The 13155-nt window shown below is 41.7% G+C and overlaps 1 protein-coding gene across 2 annotated transcripts in view; it reads right to left on the bottom strand.

Moving 5' to 3' along the window:
- LOC101161277 (melanophilin) overlaps window positions 1-13155 on the bottom strand; it is a 33913-nt gene that overhangs the window by 3825 nt on the left and 16933 nt on the right. The window contains exons 6-14 of one of the 2 annotated variants that reach the window (XM_004081384.4): window positions 11637-11689; window positions 8018-8110; window positions 7422-7530; window positions 5373-5599; window positions 4499-4582; window positions 2162-2452; window positions 1051-1200; window positions 898-966; window positions 628-682 (exon numbers count right to left, since the gene is read on the bottom strand). In XM_004081384.4, the coding sequence (XP_004081432.2) occupies window positions 628-682; window positions 898-966; window positions 1051-1200; window positions 2162-2452; window positions 4499-4582; window positions 5373-5599; window positions 7422-7530; window positions 8018-8110; window positions 11637-11689 (1131 nt within the window). The remainder of the gene's footprint in view (window positions 1-627; window positions 683-897; window positions 967-1050; window positions 1201-2161; window positions 2453-4498; window positions 4583-5372; window positions 5600-7421; window positions 7531-8017; window positions 8111-11636; window positions 11690-13155) is intronic. The other variant, XM_023951102.1, reaches the window with a different exon arrangement.

Genomic DNA, 13155 nt, shown 5'->3' with positions numbered 1-13155 from the left:
CTCATAATAAAACACACAAAGACAAGAAGAAGTAAAAGAGAAATGACTTAAGAAGAAAAAACCCTAAGAAGAGAGAACCCAGAAGGACTACTTGCATCTAACTTAACATTTCATCCAGGATATTTATGAATGAAAGACATGTGGGTTGCTTGTGCAGTAGAGAGGCTTTCTGAGGACCAGAACCCTGCAGCACGGTGGAGGAAGCAGCATGGTGAGGGAAGGCTGGGTTGTGGGCTCCCAGGATTAGAGAGGGCCTGGTTGAACCTTTTGTCCTTTTGCACTAAAAATGAGAGGATCTGGGGGTGGGTGTAGGTGTGTGTTGGGGGGATAAGATAAGATAGGACTTTACTGATCCCTGGAGGAAAATTGATTGAGCAGCCAAACAAGAAATATAGCAGTCCAAAAACCAAATGGCTAGAGTAAGAATTCAAATGTGATGACACGTGATGCTGTGTTGAAAGCTGAACAAGCTTCTGTTATTTAGGTGGTTCACAACTCTGATACACATAACTGTAAATGTATGATAAAATAAATCTATGCTCAAACCTTCAAGAGAAAAGTCTAACAAGGTTACGATTGTGAGTCGCTTGTGACACGCTGAACAATCAGGTTTAGAAAAAAACGCACCCTTACTTGTGGGGAGGTTGTGGGAGAGCCTTCTGGCCTGGATCGGGGTTCCTGACTGCATGGAACATTTCAGGCGACGCAGACAGACAGAGGCAGCAAAGACATCAGCACAAGGAACTATGACATCAAACTCAGATCTCATAGACAGAAACACCAGAGAACCATGCAGACATGCAGAGATGACTCCAGCCTCCCTGAATAACCAGCTTTTTCATACAAAGTGTTTCAGGTAAACTCAAGCTGCCCTGACTCTGAAACGGAGGTGCTCACCCTTTTACGTTTATCCACAGGTACGCCTGTGGCATTCAGGGCAGCAATCCGGTTCTCAATGGAAGAAACCTTGGGACAGAAGGAGAACCGGGTTTGGACCCAAGTGAAAAAGAACAAGCGTCTTGCTTTACTGAAGGCCGGCGGTCTACTGACCTCAGTCTTGGCGCTCTGGACGCTTGCGGCAGCCTGAGCCACCTTGTCCTCCAGCTCCACCAGCAAAGCTGTGGAGCCCGTGAAGCTGGACACTAACATATCCTGCAGGGGGGGCTCCCTCTTCTCATCACTGTCTGTAGAATAGCAGAGCTGCAAAACCAAAAAAAAAAACTAAAAACATTGGGACACAGTTTCACACATTTTGGATCTTACAATAGGTTTATTCTCTTTTTTTTAAATGTAACCGTCTTCTGGAAGCTGCTGATCATTCAGAACTCTGCTGCCATAGTTTGGACCAGAACCAGAAGAACTGACCACATCACTAAAGCTGCAGCCGCTTTATAAATCACTTGATTGTGTGGGATCCAAACACCTTTGGGTTTTGGAACCACAGGTCTAGATCTGTGACAAACAAACCGGGTCAGAACCCAAACCAGATGAAGCTGCTTTCAGCTGCTTTGCTGCTCACAGATGGAAACAGCTTCCTGATCAGCTCAGATGTTTCCTGGCTGTTTAAAACACTACAATCTTACAGTTTCATCAAAGGTTCTTTGTTTAATTTAATCGTCAGCTGCTGGTTCTTTTGTGCTCTTTCAGGTCAGAACCGTGCAGATGTGTTTGCAGGTGAGGAAGAAAGACAGCCGACATGAGCTCCTTCAAGCAGTTCTGCAGGCTTTGGTGTGGAAAACCTTTTTAAAACACTAAAGGAAAAACCTATGAAAGGAAAAAACACGCCATCCAAACACCAAGTACTTCTACTCCTAACCTAAATTTGGGTTCATAAATGAGGTCACCATGTGCTGCAGGCCCTCCTGCTCTTCCTTTAAAACAGCTCCCAACAGTCAGGAGGAACTGGAACTGCATCCATAAGAACTATTTAACACTGGCACATGAAAAAAGGACTTTGTCCCATCAGGGTCTGTAGAATATGGGATCAAGCTGGTTGTAAACGATAAGCAGTTGGATCCTTCATGGTCTGAAGGAGCAGGAGAAGCGCAGACTAAGTAGCAGACCAGATGCTTACAGCGGATGTGTCGTCTGTTCTGCAAAGCACGCCTGTGTAGTTCCTGCTAATCGCAGGGGAGTGTTGTTCCGCTGCAGAGGCCTCTACCTTGTGGGCAGCTGTCTGCTCCTCCTCTGGCTTGGAGTTGACAGTGCTGGTTCTGGATGAGGATCTGGTTGGCGTTCTGGACGGCTTGCCATCTCCTTGTGGGCTTCTCCATGCTGGCACCTCTGGTGAAGAGAGCGGCCGAAAAGACTCTTCGTCATCGGATGTGAGGCTATGATCGCTGATGTTGTCTGTCATCTGGTGAAGCTTCTGCCTGAGCTGCTGCTCCTCGGAGTCCACATCCTCCCACTGGAGAGGAGGAGACACGCGGGGTGGAGTTGGATGCTGGTTGTCCTGCAGGAACAGAGACGAAAAAATGTCACACATCTTCAGAGACAAGTGTCTCAGACTTGACTGTAAAACTCCATGAAGGAAATCCTCAAGGAGCTTTACAGGTTGAGGTTTGGCATTTCCAAACTTTGGATCAAAGGGATCCAGACTCTAAAACCCCCTGATCCACCTCCAGGGATCAAAGATTTCTACATAGGATTAGAGACGAGAAGCTGGAAATGTCAGGGTTTCACAAGGAAGACTGCAAAGCCTTTGTGACCAATTGTCAGTGATATTTGCTCTAGGATGATCATTTTAAAATTTGACATTGATTCATCATATTTTGTTAGTATTTTATGTGCGAATTCAGCTTCTGTGAAAGCAGGACAAGAACGACCTTTGCTGAGCTTTCGCTCAACCAAACTGGCTTGGATTAACAGGAACTCACAATTCCCAGTAAACATCAAACGTCATAACGACGAGCAGATTCAGTCTAAAGTCTGTCTGTCTGTCGAAAACCAATTCTGAAAGTCTACATGACCTACAAACTATGTCCACTATTTTGGCGTCTAATAATGACCTCACTTCAACGTCATTTCAGTTTAACGTTTGAACTTCAGATTGATATTTTTATTAGTATGGGTAGGCAGTACTGGGAACTTGGATATCTATCTGAAACCAAGTAATTACAGGGCTAATATTGATACCGATATGTTTTCCTTGAAATGTTACGATTATCTACAATCTATAGAGTCATTTTGGAAATGCAGTCTTCTTCCGCTTATTCGCGTTTCAATATTCGCAGTTTCACGTATTCGCAGATTTTTATTTTAGTCACAAGAGCTCAGACAGCTCCAGATGCTTGTATGAGACTTTTGCATCTGAGGGGGGAAACGGAGATGAAGAGCAGGCCAGCCCATCGGCTTCCTCGTCGCCTGCTAAAGAAGATTCAACAGCAAGAAAGTGCTGGTTCCACCGGTTCCTGAATCGCCAAAGTTTCTGTCCCTGCATGGAGAAATGGCGTCAGCTGACTCAGAGCGGCGGGAAAAAGATTGACATGGAAAATAATTATCATCTGGATGAATGAATGATGGATGAAACCGGCCTCTTCTGGAAGAAGATGGGAAATGGGATGGGAAAAGGCTATAGGCTATTTTGGTTTCTTTGGGAGGGAAAGTATGATGGTGGTAATGAGCACCAACTTGTTTTTTTTTACACAAACATTATAAATGCGCATATAGAAAAATACAATTTAAAAAATAGGCAAAGGCAAGGCAACAAACCATTCAAAATAACAATACTATTGATATATTTTGATAAATTACTGTAGTTTTTTGTTTTTGTTTGGAATGCATTTAATAAATAATTAAAAAATACTAAACAAAGGGCATGTATTTTCCCATTAACATAAATGAATGAAATGTTTGCATAAAATAATGACAACATTGATGACATCAGTCTTGAACACTGACTGTATATGGGAACTGGACAGAGTGACCCCTCCCTCTTTGCATTCCCAACAGGAAGTACCCGCTGGCTCCAAGAAGCCAATAAACAGCTGTTAGTCGTTCTATTGGTCAGAAGAACCATTCTTGCTCTGATTCCTCTGATAATAATGTTCTTGAAAATCCTTTTTTTTCCATCATCTTTTTCCGTACATTGCAAGTTATTCAAGTTATAAACTGGCCAATCAGATGGCTCAGGAAAAGCAGGCGGAGCCTGCTAGCCTCCATGTTGAACATTCAAAACGTTTGTTAGACAGATTTCAGACCATCTCTGCTTGCTGACGTCATTTGGCTCCAACATGGTGGCGTCTGAACATTTCTGAGACCGGATTGTCAGTTTTCCCTAACGTATGTCAACATTACGGGAAAAACTTCAATCAATGTGAGTGTTTAACGTAGAAAAAGAGTTCAGGTTTTAAGTCAATTTTTTTGCTAACCGTTGGATCATAGTATAAATTAAGATAAACCTGCACATTGGAATATAGAATATTTATTAAATAAAACATTTCCTATTACACGGACGTTTAGCGAACACATTTCCACTGTGTTTAAGGAACTTTCTCACCTCGTTTCTTACGGAGGTGACCTTTAGCTCCAGGCGGGTCAGGAGTGTCTCAATGGTGGATAATCGTTGGTTGAGGTCCATAATCTGCAGGTTTACAGGAACGAACACGGCATTCAACACTTTTGCAATAAATGAGCCAATACTCTTAATTTTCCTCTGCATTCATGATGTACTGCTAAAGCCATGCAGGCTCAGAACACGGTCCATAGTCAGAAATTCTTCCTTCTGACTTTTTATGAATTGTCTTTGAGACTCAAAACTTTTAAATTCTTTTAAAACACAGAGAAAATTTCAAATCCCTAAAAAAACATTTAGATTCTAACTTTTTAACATTAATCAAATGATTACGTATCATTTGTAATCGCCTACAGTTCAGCTTTAAAATACCTCTTATCCTTTTAACTGTGCGAATTCCTTAAAGCAGGGCTGTAAACCCGATTGCTCAGGGGGCCATTAACTGAAGGCATCGACTACTTCTGTTTGGCTTCCTCCTTATCTAAGGCATTTAAAAATGTTCTTTTATTGGTAATTGATAATTAAATGTTGTGAATACCGGTAGACGATCACTTACATCATTTATTACAACACCACTAGTTATATTCTTGCCCAGCTCATTTGTAGAAATATTATCAGATTGCATTGCAGTAGTTTTATGAAGAGTTCCCCCGGGGTCTTAAAGAGTCTTAAATGGATTGAGGTATTAATACCTTAAAAAACTTTGAAAAAAGTCTTGAATTTTTAAATCTGTGTATGTTTTTACAGTTTTACAAACTGAAAAAACTAAAATTTCAAAAGCTTTAAATAAAAAGACAGTTGGACAGATTTTCTTCAACAATGCTGTAATATTATGCAGTGTGATGACCGAATCCCAGACCTGCGGCGCTGCGCTCAAGCTCTCCTCTGATGTGTGGCTGGAGGCTCCTCCATGGCACTGGTACATGAGGAACTGCTGGCAGAGGTTCTCCTCCGGTTCTGATCCATCAAGGTCCGGCAGGAAGCTGCTGCCCATCCGGGGGCCTGTGGCACCGCTGCTGCCACAAGAAGAGTAACTGAGCCGGGAGGCAGAACGGGACGGAACTGACCGGTTCTCCATAAGGTCATCTGGAAGGAGACGATGGATGAGCCTGAATCCTTATTGATATCCCACCCAAATGTTTGAGGCGTGTGAGCTGCCTCATTCAGCTGGAGAAGCAGAAGACAACATACGTGACGACAAAAGAAACTTCTCTTTTTGCTTCTAAATAACTTAAAAAGTGTTCCAAATAATTATTCCTGATGAAGAAATCTGCCAGCATGAATAAAAAAAGTTACAAGAAATGCAAAGCTGGCTGGATATTTAGCACAGATAACTCTTTCTAATTGCAGTTCAGTTGGAATGCAAAAAGAAATTTTGGCCAGGATCTTGTGTAAAAAGTTTAGTTCATCTAAATTATATTAATTTGGTATTTTAGTGAAGAAGAATAAACACATTTTCTTTTTGTATTGGGGGGGGGGGGGGGGGGCACCTTAGTCCAAAATGAACTCTGACCAGTATAGGGAATAAAACAAATGAAGAATAAAAGTGGCTAGTCCCACTCGTTGTCTCTTAGCCACTGGTCCACCGCTGGTCAGATTGGGTAGAAGGGAAAACGTGAGGGAGTCGGTTAGGGAAATAACTAACCTGCACTTTATTTTCACAGCTATGCTGATGACACACAACTCTACATCGATGTGCCTCCTGATGACAAAAAGTGAGTCTTCTCTTTGTAGTTTTACTTTTAAACTGCATTTTAGACATTAAGTTCTGGATCAGCTCAATCAGGAGCTGGTTCTGAAGGCAAGAGTTTGGACACACTTAACCATTCATTTGAATGAGAAGGTGTGTCCAAACTTTAGGTCTGTACTGTATAAACAAAAGAATTATAAGACTTGTCAGTGTGTGAGAAATCTGAGCTTTATTTTTGACTCTGACATGAATTTTATTCCACAAATAAAAAATATAACAAAAACAGGTTTTTATCATCCTAAAAACATTGCCAGCGTTGGCTCATTTCTTTCTCTTGCTAGCACAGCAGTGCTAATGCATGCTTTTATTTCCACCATATAAGATTATTTGAATGCCCTCCTCTGGTCTTCCCAGAAGAAGGGTATCAAACCTTCAACTGCTGCAAAATTCAGCCACGCGGATGCTGACGAGGACCAGGGGGCGGGAACACAGTACACCGATTTTAAAATCGCTGCATTGGCCACCTGTGCAATTCAGAATTCTAGAGTTCTTTTATGGTTTATTTATGTTTTTATGGGCCGTTAAATCTAGATAATTTCAAAGTAAGAGCTCTCATGGAGCCTGAGGTCCATTGCTGCAGTAGTCAGAACTACATCATACGAGTTTTTAGTCCATACGACGAGGCCTCATTCAGCTTTTATGAACCTCGCCGATGGAACAGCCTCCCAGAGAACCTTAGCATCGCAGAAGACTGTTCATGTTATTTAAGGAAGCAAAATGCATGTTTTCTGAATCACGGAACAAATAAATGCTTTAAAAATCCTACCGTGGAATTTACTGGATTGTTTTTTTGACATTCTGTCTTTTCCTGCTCAGGTGTATCTACGATTAATTTTACTGACCTTCAGAATCTGTGACCAAAAAAAACGTCTTTGACCTCTTGTAAGAATGTCTTCCATGGGGATGAAATAAAACCGGGAACAGAAAAAAGTCGCTTCTCAGACACTCTCAAAATGCCAAATAGAAAGATCAAGTCAGTGAGAACGACATTTGTTAGAATTCAGTAACAGATGCGCCCTTCAGTTTCACTTGTAATGACAGCAGCACCTCTCTAAGGTTTTCTCTACAACCCTTCCTGCTAGAAGAAGTCTTGAGCAGACTGTAGGTTCCACATCACTGACAGATTTCAGAAACAGACAAAACATCTAATGGAGCTACCGTGCTGTGGAGGCATTTCCACATCTGGACTCTTCCTCCGATTCTGGACGATCTGGTGAAAAATAACTGCCATGTCAGGCACGTCCATATGCACCACTTCATGGAGGGCCTGTTGGTGAGAAGAGAGCATTGAGCATCAACAGACGCCTGAGTTTGGTTTAGTTCAAGACAGTAGGAGGACAACACTGATAAATAGAGTGCTCCAAAATGAGCCATGCTGCTGCTGCTGCAGCTTTTTGTGTGTTTGTTCCTTTGTTGTTGCTCAGGCTTCCTCAGATGGTGGTGCTGGCCATACTCGGGTATGATCTCAATCTGTCCATAAACTGTGGATCATGTGGATGTATTTCTGCATTCAGGTTCGCCTCTGTGGCATCATTGGTATGTTTTTTCCCCCCTTATGTTTCTAATATTAATAACGATTTTTGAGCAATTACATGTAACGGTTAAAAACCCCTTGAAAGCATGAAAAAAACCCATGAACAATCTTCCATTGTTTTTTTCACACAGACTAAACGATGGCCTTCTGACTGGCAGACGGTTTTCAGTGTGTGATCTGTTTGGAAAAGGGTTGCTGTGATTGGCTCGCCGGACTTTACCTGGCCTTCTGGTCCTCGTGAGCTGTTGAAGTGGTCATGACCTGGCACAAAGTCTAAGGGGTCAACGGTCAACCGCCTTTTGGTCTTTTTCATCTTTGAGATGAGGAAAGAAAACATCAGTATCAATAGACATGATGATTATAATATAAAGGAGAAAAACTTAGGAACTGTAATCTTATTACACTATGGTAACTGCTGAAGAAGCGGAATTTCACCCCTAACACAATCTTTTGACCACAGGTAACAGTTGTCTGACTGTGAATAAGCAATGTCTGTCTATTAAACAGTGAGACTGGACAACAGTCTGCATTTAAAGATGGTGCCTTAAAAACATTATCAATACTAACGAGATTATGCTCCATGAAAACCTTGCTGTGAATTTACACCTCAGTGTTTCACAATACAGTTTTGTTACTATTGTAGAGGAAAATGTGAACTGATGCTGTGAACGTTCCCATGGCAATTGGGGAAACATCTTTTGTGGTTTTAAAAGAAGCTGCTACAAACACAAAGATGTTCGGACAGGGAGGTCCTGAACGTTTTCTGAACTGGCCAAAGGGCGCTGGAGCGACTGCAGCAGGCCGTCCAGACCGCAGAAGTCCCACTTGTCTGGCAAAAGGGGGCACTCCAGCTCCAGTTACCTCTTAGTGAAGAGTCAGAAAAACCCTGGTTCAGCTTCCAATACATCAGGTTTAGTCAGTGCCAGAATAAAAGGGTGAGCCAGAAAAACAGCTGTGGATTCCTACCATGTCTCTGCAGGATTCATGCAATGTGTAGAAAAAACCATCAGACGCAGGGCTTTAGTGGGAGCCTCCATGAAGTCAGATGACCCATTTTGACAACCTCAGGACCTGGACCCAATGCTGTTTTCCCTGCACTTTTTGGTGCAGCAACCCTTTCTACTTTGACTGTGTCGGACCTTTGACTTCTGAAGCTTTTATCACATTCCAGCTGTTGTACAGCTAGAATCTTTGTCCAGTGAAAAACAGCAAACACTTGATCTCAACAAACTCTCAGCTGTTCGTCACAGGACAGCGGATAATGTGCAAAGATTAGGTAACATTATACTTTTACAAAATCCTTTCCTTTGTACATGTCTACAGAATCTGCACATGCAGAAACCGGTACAACACGTACAACTGAGTCAAAATCCAGACTGAAACGAGGACATGAACCTTTGATCTGCTGTGATTTGGATTCAAGATCTCTCTAAAATAGAAAGACTGAATCATGTGCAGTGTGTATGTGTGTGTGTGGGGGGGCACATTCCACAACCATGAGCTCACAATGGAGCAGCTGCATATTGGTGTGTGTGTGCATGAGGGAGGGGGGGTCAGTCAGGTCCAAAGGATCCATGAAATGGTTCCAAAGGTAGTAAAGCATTTCAAACGATTGTGAAGAGAACAAAATGGGAAGTGAAGCTAAAGGTGACCTAAAGGTGACCTAAAGGTGAAGCTAAAGGTGAAGCTAAAGGTGAAGCTAAAGGTGACCTAAAGGTGACCTTCTCATGTTCATAGGTGCTGGTCATGTAAACTCAGCTGTGGATAGGCAACAGAACATTTCCTCACCCCTCATTTTCTGTAAGGCTTCATTTGCAAAATACTTGAACTAAGAGGAAAAAGTCTTTATGTAGAAAGTGTCATATTTAATACTAAATGAACCCTTTATGTCAGGGGTGGGCGATTCCAGGCCTCGGGTGCCGGTGTGTCTGCATGATTTCCAGATATTCTTGCCCTACTCACGGCTGATTACCTGGTTCAGGTGTGTCCAGCCAATCAGAACATGCCAGAGCAGGGTATGTTGGGAAACATGCAGGAATGCGGCCCTCAGTGCCCACCTCTGCTTTATGTGCATCACTGTCACATTTGGGCACTGGCTTCTTTCCTTTTTATCTTGCATTATACCAAGGTCTGGGTGAATTCTCGACTCTGATTGGCTGCTGGGTGTCCAATGAAATGTGATAATGCACGCCTAAAAACGTAGTTCCGGTCACATGGCCTAAATGTTCTGTATCACTGCGCTGGCTTCTTTAAAACAAACGTTATCTTCATCATCTGGACAAAAACAACCAGTGAGAGGTGAACGTTTTCTCTGAACTGATGCTTTATTTAACACATCGTGGTCATCAGCATAGATATCGCTTTCGTTTGCCGCTGCAGTCGAGGTCTGTTCACCACATAACAAATAGTTCTCTATTTACGGAAAAAATGATCTAAACCGAAAAAACAACCAGAATTAAGGACTAAAAACTGATTAAATATTTATTTCTGTTGCAAGTGACCATGGTATAAGCGGGTTAACGGCTTCGCGTTGGACGGTTCAGGGATCCATGGCGTGCATTAATTTCTGATCATGCCCACCCTGACATATAGTGAGTTGCTTTTAAATGAGCTTTTACTTCTTTTTATTACAATGGATGTAAGAAATGTGGAGCTGCTCCAAAATAAGAGTTTCTATGTTCAAATGGAAGTTGACCTATGAAGATGGAATAGCTTTGAATTTCAGTTCATATGACCTCCTAATGCAGCAAATTCAACTAATGACCACTTTCAGTTCTTTAGGATCTATCAAATGTTGTGTTGTTGTGTGTAATAATGTGGAACAGTGATTATGAATGTTTTTAATTAAAAAAAAAAGTTTTCTTTAGGTTTGTTTGAAAACATTTAATATTTACTATACTCATGGTTTTTGACTTGAAAACTATGCTGACCATCATTTGCATTGAGTTTTAAGACAAATCATAGAAAAATTATTAAAAAGTAGGAGGGGATGGAGTTACAAAAATACGTATGGACTTGCTGGAGGTTTATCATTGTTATTGTCAAATGTAGAAGTTAGTTAAACGGGGGCAGGGCCTGTCCACAGACACACCCATCTGCATATCTCTAATGTCACCAACATAGCTGTTGGCTCCAAAAACGTTCACACATACATGTCAGCACGCATACCATAAAACTACAGATCCGCTTACATGCACATGCATACAAATGCCTAATAATAATCTATTTCTGCAAAGGTGAGTGTCTGTGTTTTACTGTGGAATTGATCAAATGTAGAAAGTAAGACAAAAAGGGGGAGAGCCTGGTCATCCCAACACCAATCCCTCCGCCCAAACAGACATGGCAGCCAGGGCCTCCCACACACGGGCACAGCACAGCAGAGCGAGGGAATCTGCCCCCTGGGCAACCCAAGGTTAGCCACCCAGACCAGGGCCAGAGGGACCACCACAAGGGCCCCACAGCCAGAGCCTGGCTCTCTCTTTCTAAGTGATCCTCTTTGAGGCTGACATTTTCTCCAAGCTGAAGGGATCGAGAAGTAAATTTTTGTTTTCAGCATTGGTGATGTTGGTTTAATTTTTCCATCCATCCATGCATCTTCCTCCGCTTATCCGGTTTTATTTTTCCATTACACTAAATGTTTTGGTTTTTTTTCATCATACAGAGGTAAATAAAATGTTATGTCCTCTTCTGTTATGTCTCCAAGCTCAAAGAGCCAAGCAAAATATGTGAACGACTGAGACAGTTTGATAGATCTGGACACACAGCCTCTGTTAAAAACTAAAGAATTGGAATTCAAGTTAAAGACAGAATATAAGTTTTCATATAAAACAATGTCATACCAGCCTGAAGTGTTGAAGGTCTGCAGCATCCGTTCCGGGCTCATCGTACAAACCTGCACCCACAGAATGGACAGAAGAGGGTGCAGTCAGGAAAATGGGTTTACTTTTTTATTGGAATAGAAAAAAAAACTAATAATTTCAGGAAACAACAATGACAGATTGTTTTTGGGAGGTGGAGGACTTTAAAAGCCACTCTTCAGCATCCGTGACCCCTCTCCATCAGTTTAGGGGTCGACCACATGGAGGCTGAGCTGCTGTTGTTCCCAAACTCTTCCATGTTGTTCTGATGGAGCTGACAGCTGACTGTGGAGGATTTAGGACAGTTCACCTCTGGATTTGATGCACAGGGGGGGTCCTGACAGTTCCACGCTGGAATTCACTGAGAGCGGAACATTCTGTCATAAATATTTGTAAAAACAGTCTGCATGACTGACTGATGATTTTATTCACCTGTGACCAATCTAAGTGGTTAGGACACCAGATTGTGATCATCTGGATGGGGGAGCCAATACTTGTTAATATAATGTATCTTTGTTTGAAACCAAAAGTACTGCATTTCTAGTTTGTCATATAGCTACAGCAATATGATTGGATACATCAGAACAAAATACCATCAGTATTTCTGAGAACTTAGAGAAAAAAAACATATGCTTTTGGCTTCTTCATTATGAGAAAGGCCTGAGTAACTTAATGTAAGCAACATTTTCCACAATTTTAAAACCTGTCCACATTTCATGATGACATTTGGCAGAACAGAAAGAAAGTCTGGGTTTAAGCTAAACCTTCTTTGGCTATTTTTCAATAAACTAAACTTTTAACTTCAATGTCAGCTGCTGCAACGCCAAAAAAATGACCAAAAAAGCAGCTTTGCAGTTCTAAACGTGTGCAACAGTGTGTCACGCCGCCTGTCATCTACATGTCATCTACAATTTCAAAATACAGAGTAAATATTACAACATTTTCCTTTCCCCGCCGTAAATTTAGTTTATTTCCTCATGGTGCGCATTTATTTAAATCACTCGTTCTTGAAAGCAGACATGGAAAAGTGGCAGTATTTATAAAGGTGGGCGGGGTCACAGTAACAGCGGTGTGTGAATGGACCCTTTCTTTAAGATCCCATAGAGGGAAAAAAAAGCTCATTTTTAGAAGAGATTGTCATTTAAACCAGATTTTTCTTTCAAATCCAAAAACTACAAACAGACCATACATCAAATGCTTATTATTGTCACACATGTGCGTGGCATTGTCTTTCCCTCTGCGTGCCCCATGTTGCCGACCCCTAAATCTTTGTATTTATTTCTCTTTAGTGATCCACCACCTAACTGTGGATGTGTATGTGTCTATTTGTTACATCGTTTCAGCATGAAACAAGAATATGGGCACTAGTTTCAAAGGGCCTGTGTAATGCAAAATCAGTATTATAATGTTTATTCCTCATTATAAAAAAAAACCGAAGCGGTATTTTGATCCATTCACGCATTTCTGAGTATTCCTCTAAAAACCTGCTCTCTAAACAGCA

Source organism: Oryzias latipes, chromosome 21 (genome assembly GCF_002234675.1).
Source record: "Oryzias latipes chromosome 21, ASM223467v1".
Lineage (NCBI taxonomy): Eukaryota > Metazoa > Chordata > Actinopteri > Beloniformes > Adrianichthyidae > Oryzias > Oryzias latipes.
This window is presented reverse-complemented; position numbering and strand designations above follow the sequence as displayed.